The sequence below is a fragment of the Pelodiscus sinensis genome, chromosome 24 (assembly GCF_049634645.1).
Source record: "Pelodiscus sinensis isolate JC-2024 chromosome 24, ASM4963464v1, whole genome shotgun sequence".
In the NCBI taxonomy this organism is placed as follows: Eukaryota; Metazoa; Chordata; order Testudines; family Trionychidae; genus Pelodiscus; species Pelodiscus sinensis.
In genome coordinates, this window is record NC_134734.1 from 4738919 (window position 1) to 4764550 (window position 25632).

Sequence of the window (25632 nt, forward strand, 5' to 3'; positions counted from 1 at the left end):
GAACCAGAAGGCAAATAAAAAGAACCCAACGTTTAAAACAAATCATCTCACGATTTTGATGCCAATCTCGTGATTTTGGGGGACCAGGCTTCTGATTTTTGAGCCACAGGCAATACTGCACCACAAGCCAGTCACAGCGACGCTCTGCAGATATTGCATTGAGCCATGAGCAGAGAGGCTCCGCATGGCTCGAAAGCTTGTCTGTTTCACCAGCTGAGCGGGGCCAGTAAAAGAGAGTTTCTCACCCTCCTTTCCACAATCAACCTGTGGAACTCTCTGCCAGAGGACGTCGAGAAGACCAAGACTATAACAGGGTTCAAAAAAGAGCTAGATAAATTCATGGAGGATCAGTCCATCAGTGGCTACTAGCCAGGATGGGCAGGGAGGGATTCCCTAGTCTCTGTTTGTCAGACACCGGAAATGGGCAACGGGGTGGATCACTTGGGTATTCCCTGTTCTGTCCCTTCCCCCTGGGGCACCGGGCATTGGCCACAGTCGGAGGACAGGGTATTGAGCTGGACCTTTCATCTGACCCAGTCTGGCCATTCTCATGTTCTTATATTTGTCTGTCAAGCAGACAGATCAGAGACCAGGTCTGAGTGCCTTTACGCCTTGTAAAGAGCAGTGTCTTCTCAATGGCCTGGGATAACTGGCGCAGAACTTCGCCAGAAAGAAAAGCACCCCGTGCACCACGCCAAAGTGGCCCTGTGGCAATGTCCCCTCTACTCTTTCCCATCTGTGTGCAGATTTTTTCCACCCATGAGCGGAATAATATTGTTGTGTGCACCCAGGCATGTGTGAATGTGCACCACCAATAGAAACACAAACCAAGCTGTGGGTGCTCTGCTAATCAGCTAAGCAGCATTTGAATCTCTCTTGGGCAGCTGCCCACACACCCAGCTTATTGGGAACCCTGCCGTGTGGTTCATAACGCACTGTCCCACCCGAGCAGGGGGCTGCGTTGGCCAACGCTCTCGATTCTATCCTAACTCTTGTGATTTTCAGTGTCTTTCTCCAAGCCCCCGTGGGGACAGTCGTGTGATTGAGACAGGAGCTCGGCTTTCCTTGTAAAATTAACTTACGTTTCTAGCCCTCCTGGTGGTGGAGAAGAGCTGGACAATGTAACTTTTCTGGGGAATTTCCGCCCCCTTTGGGCGTGTGTCCTTGCCTCCACCCCTTTGGAGATGTCTGGAGGCGGAGCTAACGCGGCGCTTTCAGAGAGAGACGCCAGCTCCTGCCAGGAAGGCTCCAAGTGATGTGGAATCCGCCCCATGCCTCAGGCACTTGTTCCCAGGGCTTAATTCCTTTTTAATTCCACTTGATTTCCAAGCACATGTCGAGGCGAGAAGGCCGCCTGACTCATGTGCTGGGCCTGCCCAGCAGCACGCGCGGCCTAATTACCATTTCGTCGGCGCAGGGTTCGCTCGGGATCCCGGCAGGTGGCACAAGAGCCCACCGCACCTCTCAGCAGTTCCCTCCAAACTCCCCCCCTTGCCTGGCCGCTCACTTACCCGGATCCCCAGCGGGGGCATTCCCAAGACAGTCCCTTGGCAAGGCCGGGATGGTTTCAGCGCTTGGCTTGGCAGCCTTCGGGCAAAGCAGGCGCCGGCTTTCGGGAGCGTGAGAGGGAGCAGATGTTGAGTTCCCTGCCCGGAGCCGACACACCGACAGCTGCTCCCGGCTCCTGTGGGAATCGCCCTCCTGAGCCAGGAAGCTCGGCTGGCCCGGTTCCTGCTCCCGCAACCCCAGGCTTCGCACCAGCTTCTGTGGAGGTTGGGGGGAGCAAGAGGGAATCTGCCGCACTTGCTCCAGTGGGCTTACTTGAGATTTACACCAGAGTGAGCGAAAGGGGGAATCGGCTCCACCAGTCCTGCCTCTCAGACCACTGCTGTCCCAGCCAGGCATCCCCAGCAGCTCTGCCGGTGCCCCTCGCTCCCGACCCACAGCCTCTACAGCCCTGCCCCCTCAGCCCTGCCAGTGCCCCTCACTCCCGACCCACAGCCTCTACAGCCCTGCCCCCTCAGCCCTGCCGGTGCCCCTCGCTCCCGACCCACAGCCTCTACAGCCCTGCCCCCCTCAGCCCTGCCGGTGTCCCTCACTCCCGACCCACAGCCTCTACAGCCCTGCCCCCTCAGCCCTGCCGGTGCCCCTCGCTCCCGACCCACAGCCTCTACAGCCCTGCCCCCCTCAGCCCTGCCGGTGTCCCTCACTCCCGACCCACAGCCTCTACAGCCCTGCCCCCTCAGCCCTGCCGGTGCCCCTCGCTCCCGACCCACAGCCTCTACAGCCCTGCCCCCCTCAGCCCTGCCGGTGCCCCTCACTCCCGACCCACAGCCTCTACAGCCCTGTCCCCTCAGCCCTGCCAGTGCCCCTCACTCCCAACCCACAGCCTCTACCGCCCTGCCCCCTCAGCCCTGCCGGTGCCCCTCACTCTCGACCCACAGCCTCTACAGCCCTGCCCCCTCAGCCCTGCCGGTGCCCCTCACTCCCGACCCACAGCCTCTACAGCCCTGCCCCCTCAGCCCTGCCGGTGCCCCTCGCTCCCGACCCACAGCCTCTACAGCCCTGCCCCCTCAGCCCTGCCGGTGCCCCTCGCTCCTGACCCACAGCCTCTACAGCCCTGCCCCCTCAGCCCTGCCAGTGCCCCTCACTCCCGACCCACAGCCTCTACAGCCCTGCCCCCTCAGCCCTGCCGGTGCCCCTCACTCCCGACCCGCAGCCCCTGCCAGTCCTGCGCTGGGCTCCCCTCCCATAGCTGCCAACTCCCTGGCTCTGCACCCCAGCTCCTTCACAGTCTGCCTGCGGTAACGGCCATGCCTGGGGAGTGTCTGTGAGGCTCCTAGCCTGCTCCTGCTTTAGCGAAGGGACCAAGCGACTAAAGGAGAAAAGAAACTCCGTGACCCTTTTAGATCCATATCTGCACATCCACCCTGCCCCTCTACATAGCCCTGGCTGGCGAACCTCCCCCAGGGATCCCTGCCTCCAGCCCACGTCTGTGGGTCAAGCAAAAGCACCCCTAACTCGCCTCCTCGCAGGTGTCCCCTTAACTCTGCCCCTTCGCAAATTTCAAGCCTGTGTCTGGTGGGTGCTTTTAGAAGGAAGCTGCCCTCTCCCGGACAGTCATTCTCAGAGTTAATTCCACACCCGGGGGAAATCAGTCCCATGTTTCCAGTCTCTCAGCAGTCGGATCTGGCTCTGCCTTTGTCCGGCAGATTAAAGAACTCCCCAAAATCTCCTCCCCAGGAGGGGCAGAGAAACCAGGATCAAACCATTTCTGAACCATCTGTGGGAGACTGAGCTCTCCGGCAGTCAGGCAGGTTTGCCAGGCCCTGTTGATCTTCTCTGGCACTGCCCCCGCCCCCCAATTTCTGTTTGACATGTGGTCACCCCAGAGCCAGGAGCAGCCCCCAGCCAGACTCCCCGGTGCCATATCCAGAGGGGATTCCCCCTCCCAGCTCACCCTTGCTTCTGCCAGGATCACACTTGCCCGGGTAGCCATAGGGGGGCTCATGAGCCGCTGGCCCCACCAGGACACCTGGGTCCGTCACAGACCGGCTGCTCTCCAGGGCACAGCCCGGCCGCTTGAGACCGGTTCCTACCATCTGCGTTCCTGTCTAGGAGCCCTGGATTGGGCTGGATTACAACCCAGCTGGTTCTAATGAGCCCAACTCCCAAGTGCTTTGGGTGGCTCTCGAAAGCCGTCCCCGCCCCATCTTCCCCCTCCCCCCGTTGCCAGCCACGGGTTTGTGTTCCTATAACACAGAGGAAGGTTTGAGAAGACACTGGGGGCGGGAGGAGCAGGGGGTGGAAAATGGGATTCTTCCTTTCATTGCATTCACTGAGAAAAAAAGGGGAGGGGCATGGGAAAATTCAGGCTTTTTTGGTTGGGTCTTTGCGGAGGTGCCGGGATGAGGGGGCATGGCCCCGTCACATTTAAAAGTGAAAAACCAGAGCTCAGATTTTACCAGGCATAAGGGTGAATGAGAGGGGCAAGTTGTGGGGGGGAGGCGGAGAAGGGCACACCAGGGGTAGGGCCTCAGGGGAAGGGGCAGTGTGGGGGTGAAGCTTTGGGGAAGAAGCAGGGCAGGGGCGGGGCCTAGGGAGAAGGGGCGGAGTGGGGGTGGGGTCTAGGGGAAGGAGCAGGTTAGGGGAGGGACTTCAGGGGAGGAGGCGGAGTAGGGGTGGGACCTAGGGGAAGCAGCAGGGCAGAAGCGGGGTCCCAGGGGAAGGGGTGGTGTGGGGGGTGGAATGTAGCAGAAGGAGCAGGATGGGGCAGGACCTCAGGGGTACAGGCAATGTGGGGGTGGGATATAGGAAATGGAGCAGGGCAGGGGTGGCACTTCAGGGGAAGGGGCAGTGTGGGGGTGGGGCCTAGGGAAAGGAGCAGGGTAGGGGCGGGGCCTCAGGGGAAGGGGTGGTGTGGGGGTGGGGCCTAGGGAAAGGAGCAGGGTAGGGGCGGGGCCTCTGGGGAAGGAGTGGTGTGGGGGTGGAGCTTTGGGGAAGGAGCAAGGTAGGGGCGGGGCCTCAGGGGAAGGGGTGGTGAGGGGGTGGGGCTTTGGGGAAGGGGCAGGGCAGAGACAGGACCTCAGGGGAAGGGGTGGTGTGGGGGTGGGGCCCAGGGAAAGGAGCAGGGTAGGGGCAGGGCCTCAGGGGAAGGAGTGGTGTGGGGGTGGGGCTTTGGGGAAGGAGCAGGGCAGAGGCAGGACCTCAGGGGAAGGGCTGGTACAAGACAGGGCCTAGGAGGAAGGGGCGATGTAGGGGCAGGACCTCAAGAGAAGGGGCAGTGTGGGGGTGGGGCCCAAGGAAAGGTGGAGTGAAGGGCGGGGCCTCAAAGGGAAGGGGCAGTGTAGAGGAAGGCAGGGCCACGGCTCTCCCCCAAACACACTGCCCTGTCCCTCCGAGGCCCCTCCCTCCAGGATCTTCCACTGCTCCTGGTCTTTGCTCTCCGCACAACATTCACTCCCTGCTCCCCGGAGCTACATTCCCTCACTGCGGCTGCTCTGCAGCGCCCAGGAGAGGAGGCGGAAAGAATTCTGCATGTTGAGTCCAGCACACCGGAGGCCAAGCCGGGATGGGTCGGCTCCCTACGGACACACTTGGGGGGCCCATAGCAGGAGGATGAGCAATTCACAGGACAGTCCCGGCACAGGAACAAACAGGCCGCGTGCAAACTCAGGCTGGAACTAAGAAGCAGGTTTCTAACCATCCGAGGGGAGAGGTTCAGGAGCAGCCTTCACACGGCAGCTGGGGAGGGCAAACACCTCAGTTCGCTTAAGAGCAAGGTGGACAGGTGTAGGAGCATGATTGTCTGAGGGGATGGCTGTGACGGTGAGGAGTGGGGGGCACCTGTGGCTTAGCTCTTATGTTCCTAACACTCATGCTTCAGGGCTCCGGCTGGCCTCTGGCAGGGGTCAGGAAGGGACTTTGCACCCCAGAAATAGTTATTTTTTAAATTTCTTCTGAAGCATCAAGGTTGGCCACACCTGGAGGTAGGAAGCTGGGCAGGGGCCAGGTCTCTGAGGTGGCACCGAGCCTGGTATTTCTCAGGCTCTTGGCTGGCTGGTTCGTGCTCAGAATCTAGCTACTCAGCAGAGGTGGAGCAGGGAAGGAATTTTCCTCCAAGTCAGATTGACAGGGTCCTTGGATTTTTTTCCCGCTTCGGCAGCTCGTGGGTGCCAGAGATTTGCTAGGATTTGGGGGTGTATCGTGTGTCTTTGCTGAACCTCGGCCCCTCCTAGTCTCCTCCTGTGGCGTATCATAGCCTGGCAGGCTTCGGTGTCATCTCAATGGGTGAGTTTAGTGTGGAGAGATGGGGGGGGGGGGGCGGGGGAGGGGCTGTGCTCCACAGAGTTCAACCATCTGGTGTTCCTATCATGCCCCCCCACCACGCTTTATGAAAATTGGCTAATAGATATGAATCTGGATAACTCAAAGATGCTTTATGGAAAAGATATGTAACAGATCCATGTTCTAGTTCCAGTCTGCTGAATGTGTCTCTCCTGCTTTTTGCACGTACCGTTCTTGTAGGAGGGGTTAGAAATATGAAGTGGGGTCTGTTTATAATTCTTAATGTGCTAACAAGGGACATTAGTGAAGCTCGGGATCTGAATGACTCGGTACTCAAGCCAACAACCTGCGAATGGCCTTGTTTGTCCTGTGAGCCAAACTGTGGTTGGTCCTAGAAAGACATGTGACCAAGCCACCTGGTACTGGAATCCATCTTGAGCCTGGTATTTTTCCATGGAGATGGGGGGTGTCGAAGAAAGAGTTCCCACCCTGGAGGAAAGTCTATTTAAGCAATGGGAAGCCACCCGTTTTTTGTCTTCAGCTGGCCTTTGAAACTGCCTGGCCCACTCTAGGAGGATACTTGACAACGAAGAACTCTGAAAAGCTGTAGACCCGGGCCAGAGCAGAGATCAATTTTGACGTGAAACACTTTACCTGAGGTGAGAACAGCCATTAGGGTAAGAATTTGCATGTAACAAGTTTCTTTGTGTATTAGAACTAGCTAAGCGCTTCTGTTCATTTGAGTTTAGCTACTTACTTTGATCTGTCTGCTTTCAGTGGCAACCACTTCAATCCTACTGCTTGTACGTAATAAAAACACTTTTGTTTATTATCAAGCCCTGTGTAAATAATGGCTACCCGCGGGGAGCAACCACGGTGCAGCTCTCTCTTTCGTTGATAAAGGGAATGGACTTCACGAGCTTTCACTGTGTGTAACTTTTCCACAGAGTAGGACAGATTTATGTGCAGTTTTGGTCCCTTTGGGGGGGTTGGATTCCTGGATGCTGAGTCCTTATAGCTGAGGGCTGAAGTGGTTCAGTGTTGCAGTGCAGGGGAGCGGTAACCCCAGGTCTGTTCCTTTGGCTGGGGGAGACCAGAGGATCTGGCCCAGCAGAAGGGGGTGGTGGGGAGCCCCAGGGAGCAAGTGGGTGGGTGTCTGTGGCATGATCAGCACACCAGGGGATAACCCCAAGGGGACGTCTGTGTTTCGACCTGTCACCGTTCTCTCTTAAACTCCATGAATCTGTGGGAGAAACGAGCCCAAGAAACAACTGCGCTGATAGGTTCTGGTGGTTCCTGCAGCAGAACATGATGAGCATCACCAGACCATCCCCAGGCAATGCATAAAGGGATACCGACCACTTCTACAAACTGGGGTTTCCTTTTAAAAACAAAAACGCTTTTCATAGACTCATAGAATCCCAGGGCGGGCAGAGACCTCAGGAGGCATCGAGTCCAACCCCCTGCCCAAAGCAGGACCCACCCAAACTCAATCATCCCAGCCAGGGCTTTGTCCAGCCGGGACTTAAACACCCCTAGGGATGGAGATTCCACCCCCTCCCTAGGGAACCCATCCAAGCGCTTCCCCGCCCTCCTAGGGAAACAGTTTTTCCTAAGATCCAACCCAGACCTCCCCACTTCCCTTTTCCAGCAGCACTCTCCCAAAACAGTTCACGTTTGAACCCACAAAACAGAAACACGTGTCAATATATGGGGGGGGAGTGAAGATTGCAAGATTCCCTTTCCTTTTCCCCCACCCACTGTGCTGTGGTTCCCTGGAGGATTTGTACCCAGTAGCAGCCGTGACAACTGGATTCATTGCTGGGCTGCTAGGAGAAAATTGGCATTACCCTGGCAGGCTTGGAAATGTGCTGTGGTGAGAAACCGATGCTGGAAAAAGATGAATTAGCAGATAAATTGTTTCTGCCCTAATTGTGCCCTCTAATCATCCCAGTCAGAACATCCCTGAGGTGTAGGTGGTTGTGGCTGGGAAGGTGCAGCTGTCTGTTGAGTGGCAGGACTTTTTGGAGAGGTTTATTAGCCCATCTCTGTTATTCAGACCTAGCGTTTCCATGGCTCTGAGCACAGCGGTGTACCACAGGCCTCCATTTGCCCTCCAGCACAACTCAGCAGCTTTCTCAGCCGTCCAGAGGCAAGCAAAATGGTCTCCAGGAAGAGTTTCCAGTGATGTGCAAACCAGTGGAGTTTCTATCTCTGGCAAGTCCAAAAAATCAGGGGGGAAATCATTGCCGGTGCCCCTGAACTGGAAAATTCTGGAAATTCCCAGCAACTCCAGAGGTGGGGGGAGATAGTCTTTGGCGCCAAACCATAAATGAAAACTGGGCACATTTTGGACAAATCGAAATTTGAAGGGAAAGCAATCTTTCTGAGGGTATGTCTACAGTAGTTCGAACTAGGGTGGCTAGTGTAGACATACCCTGAGAGAAAGTGGAACTGAAAACTTCTGAAATTTTCTGCGGGTGGAAAAGGCAGGCAAAAACGTTACCAATCCAACAAAGTGTTTCTTTTTGAAATAGTCTTGATGGGGCGAGGGGTGTTTTTAAATACACCGAAGGAAATTGTGAAAAGAGTAGGCGTTTCAAACCAGGAAAAGAATTGCTATGGTTTGTCTGAAAGATATCCGGAGGCAGCATTTTGATCTTCACAATTTTTCCTTCCTCTCTCTCGCTACTGAAACGAATCAGCAAAACCAACACGCGTCCCACCTCCATTATGGAGGGGCCAAATCTGTATTTTTTTAGCCAAAATCAGGTTTGGCTGAAAACTTCCAACCAGTTCTAAACATGATAAAGGCGGGTCAGTTCTATGGTCCGCAGGGTAAACCAGATCCGATTTAATAGAGACATAAACAAGGTCATGAGGACAGACACACACAGGGTCAGACCGAAGGTCCATCTAGCCCAGCATCCTGTCTTCCTTCAGTGACCTGAGCAAGGCAGCTACTGAGTGACCCATCCAATCCCAGCTACACAAGGTGCTGACTTTTATTTTTCTCAGTGGGTGCTCACTCTTCTATGCCCTCCCTCTCATGGGAGCAGTGAGCAGGGCCTCAGAAAAAAGAAGCCGGCCAGGGCAAGGCCTTAGGGGGGCATGTGGGCTAGGCGGTGGGGCCACACTCTGGGCCCTGGGGCCCAAGAATAATTAATCTGGCCCTGTGGGTCCAGAGCACCCGCTATTTTTTTAGTGGGTGCTTGAGTCCTGGAGCACCCCTGAAGTCGGTGCCCAGGGTCATTGGCTGCCCAGGAGCTGACAGCAAAGTGCAGGCCTCTGAGGGTGAGATGCTGCCTCCGAATCCCCAGCCAGCACACGCCCATTTCTTCCTGGGCAGATACCTCTCCTAGACCTCCATAGCTCTCCGCCCCCCGGCCCGGCAGACGAGCATAGAGCAGCCGGTCTGCCGCGGTGCACATCAATCTAGTGGCCTGTGAGCTGGACCATGAGGAGGGAGCGTGGCTCTGTCCCTCACGGTCCGATGCTCCCAGGCTCTGCAGAACGAAACCCAGAGAGCCACAGCAACCGCATCCCGGGCACACATCCGCCACTCACCCCAGCCACGTGGCGGTTCGACCATTTCCCAGCGCGTTTCAGGTGGGATTACAGATGAGAGAAGACTCTGACACAACGTGCTTGCCGGGCTGGCAGGAAGCGCGACTTCATTTGCAAGGCTAACGAGAAGCAAGGGAAGCTGGCAGGGTGAAACCGAAAAGCCTGCAGAACGCAGGCGCAACTCTTGATACAGGAGTAGTGAGCATCATTGGCCTCGTATGCTTAGAGCAAAACTAAAATTCTCTGTCGGGGCTACACTCCCACGGGAGGCACGTCTGCTGACAGAACAGGTTCTCCCACAGGGAGAGCCACCTCCCCGAGAGGCAGGAACTAGGCTGAGCGGAGGATTCGTCCCTCAATCTAGTGCTAGCTATGGAGGAGTGAGGTCGGCCAGCGCTCAGGCGGGTGGATTTTTCACCCTCGCTTCCTCGCCCTGGAGAGATGTAACCATGCCTGTGTTGGTTCCCAGGGAGACCAGCCCTCAGCCTCTTCTGGCAGGATCATCTCGCCCTTTCCTGAGGACCCCGAGAACAGCCTGACAAGGGGAATGCACCAACACACTGGGATCGACATTCTTCCGGGGGGAAAGCCACGAATCCCTTTCAAGGACGTGTTTTAAAGAGGGAAGGTCAAAAAAGGGAAGGTTGGGGCAAAGATTCTTCTCGCCACAGGCTGAGGAACGTGGGCAGCAGTGTTGCGTGGCTGGAGCAGGAGTCAGGCCTAGCAGTTAGAGCCAAGTGGGAGCTGGGCCTTGGTGCCCAGGCTCAGCGTTGGTGCTGGAGGGAGACAGAGGCCCAATGCAGCACGGAAATCAGGAATCAAAGCTGAGACACAGAACTCAGGAACTTGGACTGAGGCTGCACAGGGGCAGGAACAAGGAGGTAAGGAGCTGTCTGCTGACTCTCCCACCAAGCAGGCCAACTGCAGTCGCTTCTTAGGTCACCTGAAGACCGGCTCTGGCTCCTGAGTGTTGCTTTAACCATTGGACCACCCCCCCCTTTCCCGACAGCTGTGGTCAAGGTTTTCCTCTGATCTGTTCGCAGCACCGACTGCCACATGCTGGATCGAAGCATGAAACCCTCTCGCTGGCTGATCACAACCCCGCCCAGCTTTATTTCTCAGATCCTGCCCGAGCCCCAAGAACACAGCGAGACAAAGCAGGCTGCTCCCTGAGGCGGAAAGGCCCAATTCACATACACACACACACACTTCTCTCTCTCTCTCTCTCACACACACACACACACACACACACACACACACACACGCTCTCTAGGCTGCCAGGAGCCCAGTTTCGCACACCCCACCGGATCTTGCGCCGAGAGCTTTCATTTGAGCTGGCGGGTGTGACCGTGTGTCCTGAATTGAGCCCTGCCCTGGCCTGGGCTCACCCCACCCTGTCAATATGGGATCTTGCCAAGGTGTGAAGGCGGAAGGTCTGGAGAGGCTGGGCCTTGGGTGGTGTCACCTCGGCTCACCCAGGCCTCCTGGAACCGGCTGCCGGGAGCTCCGATGGCAGGCCCGGTGCGCCTACGCTGTCACCCCAAAGCGGCACGCCCAGGTCCCGCCATGGCGCCGGGGAGGTCACTGCCACGTGGATTTCGTGGTGGAATCCGGTTCCTTCGCCAAACACTGTCCCTGCCTGCTGGCTTCCCTCAGCACAGCTGGCTGCTTCCTGGTTTGGAAATCCCCCGGCCTCCCTTTCAGCAGCCCTGTGCCCAGAGTGAGGCCCAGAGCTCCCGTGGGTGCCCTGGCAGCAGCCGAGTCACCTCGCCCTGGCGTCTGCAACCAGGCAGCTCCCTCCCCCCACGCAGCTCCCGGCATGGGAGCCTGCCCAGTGCCACAGGAAGGGTGGCAAGACCACCCTTTTCATAGCCTCCTGCCCCCAGCCACTCCTCCCCAGTGGCCAGCCACTGGTGTCACCCAACGCCAGCGACTCAGAGAGCAGCGACCATAGAACTCAGCCTCTCAGGGTATGTCTACTTCAACAGAGAGCCGAAAGAATGGGGGGGGGGGGGGGGGGTTTCCGACGGCGGTAAACGTCTTTCTGTGAGGAAGAAGCCTTTTTCCAAAAAAGCTTTTTCAGGAAAAGGCGCGTGTGGACGCAGAGAAGAGGGTTTTTTCCAAAAGACGAGGCCTCCAGGAAAAAGCACCGGTGCCCTGGTGGCCACTCCGTCCACAGTCATCACAACTGAAATACGAGAGAGTGTCCAATCCATGTGGATGCTAGCTTTCAAAAAAGCACAGCGCTTTTTCATTGCGCTTTTGCTGTGTGGACGCATCTTTCGAAAGAAGATTTTCCGGAAAATCTTTTCCAGAAAAGTTTCTTCTGAAAGAAGCCTGCAGTCTAGATGTAGCCTCACATGGCTTCTGGAGAAGAGGGGATAGACATCTGCTGAGGGGGTCTGTGAACTGGGGATCTCAGCCCACCTCCTCTAGCCACCTAGCCCCACATAGACCCCTATCCATCTATCTATCTATCCCCACACACCCCCTATGTCTGTCTATCTATCCCCATACACCCCATCTATCTATCTATCTGTCTGTCTGTCTATCTATCCCCATATACCCTCTCTACCTATTGTCAGCCGACGGTCAGGGCAGTGTGTGTGTGTGTGTGTGTGTGTGTGTGTGTGTGTGTGTGTGTGTGTGTGTGTGTGTGTTCCGAGAAAAGGTTTAACGTCCATATCTTTACTGCTAGGACCGGGGTCCCGTCGCAGAGGGTGGCCCGCAGGCCAACAGACGCCCCAGCGGACCTGTCACCTGAGAGTGACACAAATCCAAACGCCCAAGCTCTTCCTATACCTGTCCTTTATGACCAGCTGAAGTTCTTTTAAATTGTGCTTGGTTCTGTTACAGCAACCGAAGGAGTCAGGTTAAAGCTTAAACAGTTACAGGTTTATTAAAAAGACTTATAAATCATATGGTTACAATGGCTATTGCTCTCTTTCTTAACTGTTAGCAAATACAGATTTTAAAAAATGGTTACAAAGAAAATAAAGATAGAAAATAGAAATAATGGTACCAAGTGACAGCTTAATCTTTAAAGAGCTCTAAGTCTATGTGTACACTTAAGACAAAGGACCACATCCAGGTACAATTTTTACCCCCTTCTGTGCCTCTCGACTCCAGCGTGTCAGGCCAGGGCCGGTCTCTCAATTCCTAGGAAAGACGAATACGAGGTGGGCGTCCTCATGGAACCTCGGGAGATCAAACACCTAACCCGACCAGCACATAGATGGTAGATTGACACTCAGAGTAAATGTGCTGCTGGACCCATCTTTATACCCCTGGGGGCCCGTATCCTCTTTCTTATCTTAAGATGCCAAATTGTACTGGTCCGTTTTGTGGCGCCAGTTCTTACAAGCAAGTTTCAAATTAATTTACACTTGCAAGAGAGATAACTAAATTGTGAGTACTAGACATTTTTTTACTGGGCGAGAGATTCCTCCCCCCGCGGACGGCTGTGTGTTCGTATCAATATGGGTTAAGTCAAGGACACTCCTTGGCAGCCTCTTGGTCAGCAATTGGCGTATCTCTGTTAACAGCCATTCACGGTCACACAGCCTGGGCCTTCTGCTCTGTGTGCCCTGCATGCTCCAGGCAAGCAAAAATGGATGTTACAAGGGGGGTTCCTGTCTGGCTACACCTAACTATGTATCCATCTATCTATCCCCATAAACCCCCTCTATCTATCTATCTAACTATCCCCATACACCCATCTATCTATCTATCTATCTATCTATCTATCTAACTATCCCCATACACCCATCTATCTATCTATCTATCTATCTATCTATCTATCTATCTATCCCCATACATTTTCACCTTATCAGACCAAGTCATTTCAACTTTTCCTCATTGAAAAGGCATATTAGGGTTCATTAGGAGGAGCATTGCCAGCAGATCTAGGGAAGTGATTACTGCTCTTTATTCAGCCCTGGTTAGGCCACATCTGGAATATTGTGTCCAGTACTGGGACCCCCATTACAGAAAGTATGGGAGCACAGTGGATGAGGCTCCATCGCTCAAGGGTGCGTCTAGACTGCAGGCTTCTTTGGGAAGAAGCTTTTCCAGATGAGAGCTTCTGAAAATCTTCCGAAAGAGTCTCCACACTGCTAAAGCACATCGAAAAAGTGATCTGCTTTTTCGACAGATAGCGTCCAGACTGAAAGGACGTTCTCTCGCATGTAAGATGGGATTGCTGTGGGCGGAGTGGCCACCAGGGCACCTGTGCTTTTTTCTCTTTCCTCTTCTTCCGAAAGAAGTCCCTCTTCCCCGTCCACACGCCTTTTTGCGAAAGAGCTCTATTGGAAAAAGGCTTCTCCCTCGTAGAATGAGGACTACCAATGTCAGAGAAAACCTTCCGTTCTTTCGATTTTCTTGCGGAAGAACGCAATTGCAGTGTGGACGTGAGTGAAGTTTTTTCGGAAAAATGGCCGCTTTTCAAAAAAACCTCTGCAGTGTAGACACACCCTTTGAGGTTAGCCATTGGCCTTATAAAGCAGAGGTGGTGAATTCAAATCCCACAGGCGGCTCAGGAGAAGTTTCTGGGGTTTGAAGAAGATTAGGTAGGCGTCTCTCAGGGATGAACTAGAACAGGGGTGGGCAAAACGGCCTCTGCTGGCAGGATCTGGCCTGCCACACCAGTTGATCTGGCCTGCGGAGCTCCTGCCATTCTCCCATGCACAGGTCAATCAGGCCTAGGGATGGGGGAGCACACAAAGTCTCCTCCTGCCCTCCAAGGAGTGCACAGTGCTTAGAAGCACCACAAGCTCCTTGCAGGACAGGGGCAGAGCAGGAGGACACCTTGCCCCCAAGCCCTGACTGGCCTGGGGGTGGAGTGCACAATGTCTCCTCTCACTTCCAGGGGCTCCAGGTGCCTAGAGGGAACCGCCAGCTGTTCCTGAAGTATCCCGAAATAGCGCCGCAGTGTAGACGTACGCTAAGAGTCCAGCGGACGGTGACCAAAATGATGAGGAGGCTGGAGCACATGACCTACGAGGAGCGGCTGAGGGATTTGGGCTTATTTAGTGCACAGAAGAGAAGAGTGAGGGGGGATTTGGTAGCAGCCTGCAACTCCCTGAAGGGGGGTTCCAAAGAGGATGGAGAGAGGCTGTTCTCAGTGGTGACAGATCGAGGAGCAATGGTCTCAAGTTATAGTGGGAAAGGTCTAGGTTGGATCTTAGGAAAAGCTATTTCCCTAGGCGGGTGGGGAAGCCCTGGGCTGGGTTCCCTAGGGACGGAGTGGAATCTCCATCCCTAGAGGTGTTTAAGTCCCGGCTTGGCCAAGGCCTGGCTGGGATGATTGAGTCGGGCTGGTCCTGCTTTGGGCGGGGGCTGGACTCGATGGCTCCTGAGGTCTCTTCCAGCCCTGGGATTCTAGGATTCTATAATGTTACCTCAGAAGGGACTCACCCCTGAGAAATGTCTGGGTTTCAATGAACTGGAATGCTCTGGCACACGTTTTGGGCCACCTCTGTACATGTGTACGGCCTGGAGGTTTTTGCGCCGCTGGGCGGAGGGGTGAAACCTAGGCCATGTTGGATGCCTTCTCTTTTCCTTTCCTCTCTTATGCTCTAGGAATGTGTTGGCAGCCTCTCAAACAGTGTGTGAACCCTCTAGTGGCGCGCACCCTGTTCGAGAGCTAACAAGCATCTGTATGTTGTAGAATCATAAAATCCTAGAGCGGGAAGAGACCTCAGGAGGCCATGAAGGCCAGCCACCTAGGGAAATAGTTTTTCCTAATATCCAACCTAGACCGCTCCCACTGTAACTTGAGTCCATTGCTCCTTGTTCTGCATCCGTCATTACTGTGAACAGCCTCTCTCCATCCACTTTGGAACCTCCCTTCAGGAAGTTGAAGGCTGCTATAAAATCCCCCCTCACTCTTCTCTTCTGTAGGCTAAACAAACCCAAACCCCATGTGTAGCGAGACCAGACCACTTTGTGTGTACCTCGTGAACAGGCTTACGGAGGGGATCCCTCTTGTTTTGTTTTGTTTTGTTTTGTGAGGAGCAATAAACACAACAGAGCATCTTTGTTCTTTACAGCCAACAGCTCTGTATGGCAATATCACAATGTACCACACCGTGGTTTTCGATACAGTCATAGTAATGCTAGACTACAACTAGGGGAAGCATCCGACTTTTAACAGTAAAATGTGAGTAAAAATGTTGATGTCCCAAAACACACCGACATCTACAAAACCACACTGCTAATGATCAAAATGCACACATAAGCAAAATGTGGCTTGAGAACTCGTTGGAGTTCAGTTTAAGCTTGGCATGTGCTGGCAACAACTCTATTTAAAATCACAACATCTTCTGTCAGTAAATCACAACCGCCTCATCCCACCCTGCCTTCCCACAGTTGTGAGCATTTATATTGCCAAAACTCATTTTTGAAAAAAAATGCTGAAAAAGAAACTTTGATGTCAACATTAGCGGTTTGGAACAGGTCCAATATGAGGAGAGATTAAAAAGACTGGGACTTTTCAGCTTAGAAAAGAGGAGACCAAGGGGGAATATAATAGAGGTGTGTACAATCATGACTGGTGTGGAGAAAGTGAATAAGGAAAAGTTATTTACTTGTTCCCATAATATAAGAACTAGGGGTCCCTACATGAAATTAATAAGAAGCAGGTTTAAAACAAACAAAAGGAAGTTTTTCTTCACACAGCAAAGTCAACCTGTGGAACTCCTTGCCAGAGGATGTTGTGAAGGCCAAGACTATAACAGGGTTCAAAAAGAGCCAGATAAATTCATGGAGGTTGGGTCCATCAATGGCTTTTAGCCAGGATGGGCAGGGATGGTGTCCCTAGACTCTGCTTCTCAGGCATTCCCTGTTCTGGTCACTCCCTATGGGGCACCTGGCATTGGCCACTGTCGGAGGACACGACACTGGGCTACATGGACCTTTGGTCTGACTCAGTCTGTCCAGGCTCATGTTCTTACTAGCAGACTGTTATCTCCTCCCCAGCCCACCCAGGGCCTGCTCCTTTCTCTCCCACTCTGCCCCTCTCCCCCCCCCCCCCCCCCCGAGCCACCAGGGGCCTCTTCTCTCCTTTCTCCCCTTCCCCCAGCACTGCAGCCAAGGAGGGGGTGGGAAGGGTTTGGGGCAGGGGGGCTATGTATTCAGTGTTTTGGCAGGCAAGATGGCAGAGCCCCATCGGTCCCTCTGCAGGATAGCTCTCCCTGTGCTCGCTGCCCCCCAAGGGGCATTCTCAGTATCATGTCCCTCCAAACCGCAGCCCCTCCCTTTGCATGTTATGGAAACCAGCCCTTTTCCTGGGGCTTCCAGTTCTCCTGGCACAACCAGACCCCGACCTTGCTTTAAGTTAGGAGAGGAGGAAGCTGCCTGCCAAATTTGGGGGCCCTTAGCTCTTTAGGAGTTCTTGGACAAACAGACTCGCAGACGGACACACAGACAAGACTCGCAGACAGGCACACTCTAAAGTAGATATAGGGAGCGATGCTCTGAGCCACTGAAATGGCACAAAATAAATATCGGATTCTCCTCAGCCAAACAACAGGCCTATGTGCGGGCAAGGGCCGCCCAGGTGTTTTGTCCAATGGGAGGCTGATTCCTCTGTGGGTGAAAGAAATAAGACATGATCCCATTGGCATGGGTGTCTCGCAAGCCTCCCCTTCAGTGCAGCGTATGGCCGAGAATCAGCACTAAGCAAATAGTAATGGAGCGGCGAAGGGAGCTGGCGGTGGCTGGCAGCCGTGGGTGGAAGAACTGTTGTTGAAATAACTCCGTGGTAAACAACTGCTGGTGAATGGCTCTTTCTTTCTTTTTCTTTCTTTCTGCAGCACCTAGTCCTTGCTCAATCTGTGACTCTAGCCAAACTAGAGCAATACTCTCGTAAGGTTAATTAAAGGGGGGGGAACAGCTGACACCTCGTCATTAGGAGATTAACAACTGCAACAGAGGCGTCGCCTCGCCCGTAAAGCCACCCAGCTGCCCCAGGGAGAGGCGGAGATGGGGCACCGTGCGGTTAAAAGCAGCCCAGCCTGGGGAAGAGGTAGGAGAACCGTGTGAGGGGCAGGAAAGCAGGCGAGGGTTGGTTCTGCCAGGCGTCGATGTAAGGTTCCATGTGAGTTTGCAGCCACTCGTTGCTGGGCCGGCCTTTGAAGTTGTTCTCTGGGTTACAGCCAGACCCACCCTGCTGGATTCTCTGCAGCGTGGGCGGTCACAAGAGCTCCCACCCACTCCCGGATGTATAGCTGGGACGCGGCCATCCTTGCTCTGGAGGTGACAGAGAAAGGACAAGTGAGCGCTCAACCCTGGTGAGGAGCAGCCTGAGAGGAAGAGCGGGCCAGGAACGACGGTAAAGGGGCCTGGGCTTTGCTCAGAGGGAAGGACTGGGGGAGGCAGCCATTGGCTTGGGGAAGGCAGCAAGCGAGGACCGGGCGCCTCTTTCCAACACAGCCTGTTGGACCCAGGAACACACCAGTCAGGGGATGGCCCAGATGCCATGGCCACAGCCCATCCTCCAGGAACCTCCTTTGACCCAGTTACAGCCGCGACCTTCACATCGTCCCCTGGCAGTGAGTCCCACAGGCCCCGGGTGAAAATCCTTCCCCGAGTTTGCTTTAAGCCTGCTGCCTAGTAATTTCACTGGGGTCCCGTGATATGAGAAGGAGTAAATAACACCTTCCTATGGACCTCTTCCTTATCCCCGTTCAACCTCTATCTTATCCCCTGAACAGCCCGGTCCTTTAAATCCCTCCTTATATGGAAGCTGTTCCATGCCCCTCATCATCTGCCACCTTCTCTGTACCTTTTCTAGTTCTGATCTCTTTCTGGACAGCCTCTGCACATTGCACGGGGGTTTTCCAGGCACTAGCCACTGTGACGCTAAGACCAGAGCTTTAACAGGGTTCAAAAAAGAGCCAGATTGATTCATGGAGGTTGTGTCCATCAGTGGCTGGTAGTCAGGCTGGGCAGGGAGGGTGTCCCCAGCCTCTGTTTGTCAGACGCTGGGAATGGGCGACAGGGGAGGGATCACGTGGTGATCCCCTGATGTGTTCACTCCCTGTGGGGCACCGGGCACTGGCTGCTGTTGGAGGACAGGGTACTGGGCTTTGGATGGGCCTTTGGTCTGACCCAGCCTGGCGGGGCTTATGCTCTTTCTTTAGTGGTAACAGCTGTCAGTGAGCCCATCACTTTGCACACGGAGTTGGGACGATGTTTTCCAAGGTGCTTCGCTTTTCACTGATCAAATGGATTTCATTTGCCACTTGCTTGGCCGGTCACCCAGTAGGCTGAGATCTCTTTGTAACGCTTGGCAGCCAGCTTTGGACTTAACTAGCTGGACTAATTTTATTATCTGTCTGTCTATTTATCCCACCCACACCCTCTATCTATTGATCCATTGATCGTTCTGTCTGTCTATTACCACACACACCCTCTGTCTATCTATCTATCTATTCTCATACACCCTTTCTGTCTATCTGGCTATCTATCCACACCCACCCCATCCATCTATCTATCTAGCTAGCTAGCTATCCCCACCCGCCTATTTATCTATCTATCTATCCCCCACACCCCCTCCATCTATCTATCTATCTATCTATCTATCTATCTATCTATCTATCCCCATACTCATACCCCCACTCTCTCCCCTGACATTGGCACTGCTAAAAGATCCATGTGCAGAGGACAGGCCATGCCCAGATTCTAATGGGGAAAAGGGGAGAAACAGGAGATTTCTGGGTTTCTGATTTTGATGCCCCCTGACCAGAGCTGTCCCAGACGATAGGGGAGGGGTCATTCTTTTGGAAACAGGCTACCGGAAGGCAAAGGGCACTAGGCCTTTGGGGAAGGGACCAGCTTTTGGCTCTGTGTTTGTACAGCGCCTAGCACCATGGGCCCTGTCTGCCACTTGCAGCTGCTCCTGTACCACTCCCAATCAATAACCACGATAAATACAAGCAGTGAGGGAATTCACTTGTTAAGGGGAAACCTCAGGGACATTGGTGTAGCTGCGAAAAGAATCAAGCTCTCAAACATGCCCCCAAAGAGGTCCAAGTGCCATTGGGGGCGTGAAGAGCTACTGAGCTGGGTTAGTGCTTAGGACACCTGGGTTGTAATCTCATCTCTGCCACAGGGGCCACTTATTTGGCTGGTCTGTGCCTCAGTTTCCCCACGTGTAGCACAGGCATGGTGATACTGACAAGAGCTGGCCAGGAAATGCTGACTCATTGAAATGGAAGTTCAGCTGGATTCATGCCTGGTCTCCCGGTCAATCACCTACTGGGCTACCGCAGAGTCAGGGAGACCAGGACAGATGAGGTCTGCAGCGCAACAGGTTCCCAATCTCAGCTGAGTCAGGGCCCATGTGTCACTATCACAGGAAGGTGTGTTGTGATGAGAACACTTAGGAATGGGGTCAGGATTCTTCCCTGCTGCCTGTCATGGGTGGAGTCGTCAGAGGCAGAAAGCGTATAGCCTGTCAGACTGCCCCTAATGACCGAGGGGAGGGGAGAGCTGCCACGGGGGGCGGGGAGGGGATAGAGGAGAGAGCAGGAGCTGCAGGGGGGCAACCTGGAGGGGAGAAACATGTCTGGGCAGCACCACGAGGGCCTGAGAGAACTGCTAGCTTCAGAGCTAGGTCTTGAGTATAAGGGAGAATGGACCGTGCACCAGACCATGGGGCATCTGCCATGCGGCCCCCTGGAGTGTGACTTCGGATTGGTCTGGTTGTCACCTGGGGCGCGTTCAGATCCCAACAGGATGCCTGTCGCCAAGGTGATGGGTTCGTGGGCTCCATGGAGGAATACCTGAAATTGATCTGGGGGAGGCAGGGCAGCCACGCTACAATTGACATGAGGGGCGGGCGTCCACGCTGCAATTGACATGAGGGGCGGGCGTCCACACTGCAGTCAGTTCTAGGGTAGGGTGGCAGGGGAGAGTGGAGAGAAGAGAATTGGTCTGGGGGAGGGGCACCGGGGAGGGCTGTTTTGGGGGTGCAGGCGGGAGAGACTGGGGCCTTGTGTTCCTTGAGTAACCTGGGAGTATGGATTGGGGGGGTGGAGAGGCTGGGGGGCTGGAGTAAAGGATGTGGGGAGACTGTTCAGTGTTTCCTAAGCAATTAGCGGAGCACTGCCCAGCAGTGATTCAAATGCCGCCCAGCCGATTAGCAGAGCACCCACAGCTGGTAGCGTGTGTTTCTGCTGGTGGTGCACATCCGCACATGCCTTAGTGCATGCAATATAATTTATTCCACACATGGATGGAACATTGCCCAAGACCATCAGATTTCAGCTTGGGAAATTTCACAATATTGGCTTTTCATGGCAACACATTTTCGAGATCTCCTGCCAGGAAGAAAATTCCCATCTTGCTGCAGCTGTGGGTCAGAGAGGGACGTAGTGGGAAGGAGAGGCCAAGCGGACCCTGTTCTCCTGGGCAGTGCTTGGACAGAGTGGGAGGGGTTGTCGGGGCTCAGCAAGGGATGGCTTGCGAGGGGCTGTGGGCACAGCTGGGACTGTGGGCACAGCCAGTGATGCAGGAGGTGCGGGCGCAAAGCAGCTGTGGGTGGTAAGGGGGGAATCCCTGCCCCCCGAATGATCTGCATTTGATCCCCCACTTAGTGACCTGCCAGAGCAACTCGATTCAATACCCGGGCAGGATGGCCATGGAGCTGCTCAATATTGTGTTGCTGCTAGTGCCAGCAGGTAGGCGGGAGAGTGTCTGTGCGTGTGCGTGTGCGTGTGTGTGTGTGCGTGTGCGTGTGTATGTGTGCGCACCTGCTGCCCCCTGCTGGAGGGGATGAGCCTTGTTCTCTGTGTGCGTGTGTGTGTGCTGCCCCCTGGAGGGGATGAACCCTGCTCTGTGTGTGCGTGTGTGTGTGCTGCCCCCTAGAGGGGATGAACCCTGCTCTGTGTGTGTGTGTGTGTGTGTGTGTGTGTGTGTGCGCTGCCCCCTGGAGGGGATGAGCCCTGTTCTGTCTGTCTGTCTGTCAGCCTGTCCAGCCCTGCTGCCTGTCCATCCCTGCTCTGTTCTGGATCTATGTCTGTGTGTGCATGTGTGTGTCCCTGCCCCTTTGTTTGCATTTCCCGTGAGGGCCAATTCCCCTTTTGCTTGTCCTGGAGTGACTCAGCGGTGACTCCCCTCAGTCAGCGAGGCGGGCTCCTCAGAAAACAGGGGTGAGCCTAGTAGAGGCCTGGGGTGTTTATTAGTGACTGTCACACGCACGCGCCCTGCCCCAGCCCAGCCTAGCAGGGTCCTGTCGCTCTCCCCTTGCAGCCCTGGCGCAGACGGACACGCGGATCGTCGGGGGCTACCCCTGTGAGAAGCCCCAGCCCTGGCAGGCCGCCATCTTCAATGAACACCAGCTGTACTGCGGGGGGGTGCTCATCAACAAGGAGTGGGTGATGACGGCCGCCCACTGCGTACTGAGGGGGTAAGTGGGGGGGAGCTGCTGACCCCAGCTGGAGAGGGTGGGCCCTGATCTCTGTGTGTTTCAAGCTTAGGCAGTGCCTGGCACAACGTGGCCCTGATCTCGGCCGGGGTCTGGGCTGTGCCCGGCACAACAGGGCCCTGATCTCAGCCGGCGTCTGGGCTGCGCCCGGCACAACAGGGCCCTGATCTCGGCCAGAGTCTGGGCTGTGCCCAACAAAACGGGGCCCTGATCTCGGCCAGGGTCTGGGCTGTGCCCAACACAACGGGGCCCTGATCTCGGCCAGGGTCTGGGCAGCGCCTGGCACAACGGGGCCCTGATCTCGGCCAGGGTCTGGGCTGCGCCCGGCACAACGGGGCCCTGATTTCGGCCAGGGTCTGGGCTGTGCCCGGCACAACGGGGCCCTGATCTCGGCCGGGGTCTGGGCTGCGCCCGGCACAACGGGGCCCTGATCTCGGCCGGGGTCTGGGCTGCGCCCGGCACAACGGGGCCCTGATCTCGGCCAGGGTCTGGGCTGCGCCCGGCACAACGGGGCCCTGATCTCGGCCAGGGTCTGGGCTGCGCCCGGCACAACGGGGCCCTGATCTCGGCCAGGGTCTGGGCTGTGCCCGGCACAACGGGGCCCTGATCTCGGCCAGGGTCTGGGCTGCGCCCGGCACAACGGGGCCCTGATCTCGGCCGGGGTCTGGGCTGCGCCCGGCACAACGGGGCCCTGATCTCGGCCGGGGTCTGGGCAGCGCCCGACACAACGGGGCCCTGATCTCGGCCAGGGTCTGGGCAGCGCCCGGCACAACGGGGCCCTGATCTCAGCCAGGGTCTGGGCTGTGCCCGGCACAACGGGGCCCTGATCTCGGCCAGGGTCTGGGCTGCGCCCCGCACAACGGGGCCCTGATCTCGGCCGGGGTCTGGGCTGCGCCCGGCACAACAAGCCCATGCAGCCTGATCTCTTAGCTGTTCTGTGGTCAGTTTCCCCCAAGAGCCGCTGTTTGCGTTTGCTTCCAGCACCACTAGCATCCGTGTGGGCGAGTACAACCTGAGGCAGATGGACGAGTCTGAGCAGGTCAAGATGGCGGCCAAGTCCGTTGCCCACCCCAACTACAACCCCGCCACCAAGGACAATGACATCATGCTCATCAAACTCAGCAGCCCCGTGCAGCTGAATAACAACGTGCACCCCATCGCCCTGGCCAGCTCCGCCGCCCCGGCTGGGATCGTCTGCCTGGTGTCCGGCTGGGGCACCACCACCACCCCCAAACGTACGCTGACCCACGTGGCACGGCGGGGAACCGGGGACCTCTGGCATCTGAACTCATGAGCCATTACAGCTTGAGTGAAAAGGCCCAGCTGTCTTAGCCAGAAGTGCAGTCTGTTCTGTCGCCACTAGAGGGGAACACTGAGTTTCTCACATACCTCCTTTAGCTGGGACGGGACGGGATGGGACCTAGGAGGGACAGAGGGGGGATGGGAAATTCCCGTCCCCTAAAAGATTTTCCAGCTAATGAGAAAAATTCCCATCCTGAACCAGGAGGAAAAATCATATTCTTGTTATATGAAAAAAATCAGTTTGGGGTCCATCGTGACCTTTCGTTTACAGCACTTCAGAAAGTTTCCTTTCACTTTCAGACTTTCCCCCTCCCTTTTACCCTCTCCAAAATGTCAAAATAAAATATCGTTTCCACTCCAGCCCCTCCCCCACAACATTTCCCCATTTGAACCCACTGAAAAACTCTTTGCAGTTTTGAACTCCATTACCCAGAAAAGCTTGGAGTTGGGAGAATGGCCGAAAACGCCCCCGTTTCTTGACAGGGTTCAGCACGCTGAAAAGTGTTGCTGCAAAACCAACTTATCGGCTCATTCCCCACGTGCCGTGATTTCCCCGTTTCGTAGCCAGAGTGGTGCGCAGGAGAATTCAGATCTGTTTACCGCTGATTGTTCTTTTTCCCCTGAATATACCAGCAGCCTCGTTCCCAGCCCTGCTTCAGTGCGCTAATCTCGAGATCATCTCCGATTCAGACTGTCGAAGAACCTACCCCGGCTTGATCACTGACAACATGCTGTGTGCCGGCGTGCCACAAGGGGGCACGGATTCCTGCCAGGTCCGAGGGCTTATTGGGGACGCGTTGGGTAGACATGCCAGGGAAAGGGGATCCAGTCCCGGGAAAATTTTCGAGCATCGCAAAACTTTTCCTGTCCTGAACCAGGAGGACAAATCGGCCTCTCGAAAACATTCACGAACCCACAAGGCCAACAATCTGATTTTCCCAGCGGTTTTGGAATCATTTCTTGGCGTCGCGGCCCTTTACAAAAGAAATGATGATACCAGGTGCTTTAAACTTTGAAACGAGCTGTCGTTTCGAACCAGGGGACCAGGAATGGTTCCATCTGAAATTGTGGAAGCAGGGCGTTTTGATCATTTCCGGAATTCTTTTCTGAAAAATTGGCCAAATCTAACCCTTTCCCGTGACAAATGTCAGTGCTGACGAAGCACCTCTTTTCCATAGAAAAGGGGTGAGGATCCTTTTTTGGGTCGAGGGCCGCTGACCCACAGAAAAATCAGCTGGGGGGCCGCACAAGAGTGAGAAGCAAAAAAAACCCCCAAAAACCTCATTGGCCCCCCCAACTGAGAAGGAGAAAGATGCTCCCTTCGTGTGTTAGTGGGGCCAGGACTAGTAGATTTTGTGGGGGACCTCAGGCCCTGGGGTGGGGCCAAAAATGAGGGGTTCAGTGTGTGGGAGGGGGCTGCCAGGAGCAGGCTTGGGGTGTGGGCTCTGAGCAGGAGGGAGAGCAGGAGAGCACAGGAGCAGGCTGGGAGGGGAGCCCTGAGCCTTGGAGGCCAGAGTCAGGCAAGTCAGGGGCCACATACGGCTCCAGGGCCATAGGTTCCCCACCCCTGCAAAACATTTTATTGAAACATTCCCGGTGCGCTGTGACGGGAAGGGGATCGGGACCTGCTGCTGGCAATGGATGAGTATCCTGGGGTCCCCCTTCTTTGCCCCTCCCGATGTTGCAGCAGCCTGTGTGTGTTGGGGGGGGAAGTATTGTAGCCAATTCCTCACACATGGGGCATCGGGGACCAAATCTGCCACTGCTGGGCCTTCCAGGAGCCCCAGCAACAAGGAAGAAGTTGAATGCAGAGGCCAACAGAGCAGGGTCAGTGGGGATTTTAGGGGTGGGGCTTCTGGACTGAAATCGACACAGGGCAGGGCCAGCCTGAGTTCTACCCAGCCCTGGTCCTTGTGCAGCTTTATGCAAATTAGTTCAGCAGTTGATTTGCATATTTGCATCTTCCACCACTGTGTGCTTGCCTGCTTCCTCCCCTCTGAGCCATTGATCTCCCCATCCCACTCACCCCCATGTCAGGGAGGGAGCACATAGCTAGTGACACAAAGTTCTGTCTCCACAGGGTGACTCCGGGGGTCCGTTGGTGTGCGGCAGGTCCCTCCAGGGTATTGTGTCGTGGGGGCTGGAGGAATGCGCCCAGCCTAACAAACCGGGTGTCTACAGCAAGGTCAGCAAATACCTTGACTGGATCCAGCAAACCATACGGGCCGGGTGAGTCACCCCGGGAGCCCCAATAAAGCCGAGGGACACAGCCATGCCTCCGCGTCTTCTTCTCTCCTCGCAGCGCCCGGTTTCCAGGGCAACGGTGGATGCAACGCTGCCATGGTGATGGGTCTTCCAGTCCCTCAGCCCCCGAGTGCATCTCGCTCTTGGGTGGAGCTGGCCAGAGAAATGGAATTTCTCTTCATTCGGACGCAGGCTCGAGGCCAAAGGAAAAGTTGTATCAAGGGCATTTCCTGCACAAGGAAATGCTCTCCAAAAGGGCTTGTTAATTGCTGCGAAAGCACTACCCATGGCGTCCAAGGCCA

General features: G+C 55.4%; 1 protein-coding gene across 1 annotated transcript in view; it reads left to right on the forward strand.

Moving 5' to 3' along the window:
* LOC102444765 (transmembrane protease serine 9-like) overlaps positions 1-25359 on the forward strand; it is a 53446-nt gene extending 28087 nt beyond the window's left edge. Inside the window, exons 6-11 of the mRNA XM_075908264.1 lie at positions 17169-17220; positions 20955-21038; positions 21610-21766; positions 22766-23019; positions 23720-23859; positions 25167-25359. Of these exons, the coding sequence (XP_075764379.1) occupies positions 17169-17220; positions 20955-21038; positions 21610-21766; positions 22766-23019; positions 23720-23859; positions 25167-25319 (840 nt within the window). The 3' untranslated portion in view covers positions 25320-25359. The remainder of the gene's footprint in view (positions 1-17168; positions 17221-20954; positions 21039-21609; positions 21767-22765; positions 23020-23719; positions 23860-25166) is intronic.
* The last annotated feature ends 273 nt before the right edge of the window (positions 25360-25632 follow it).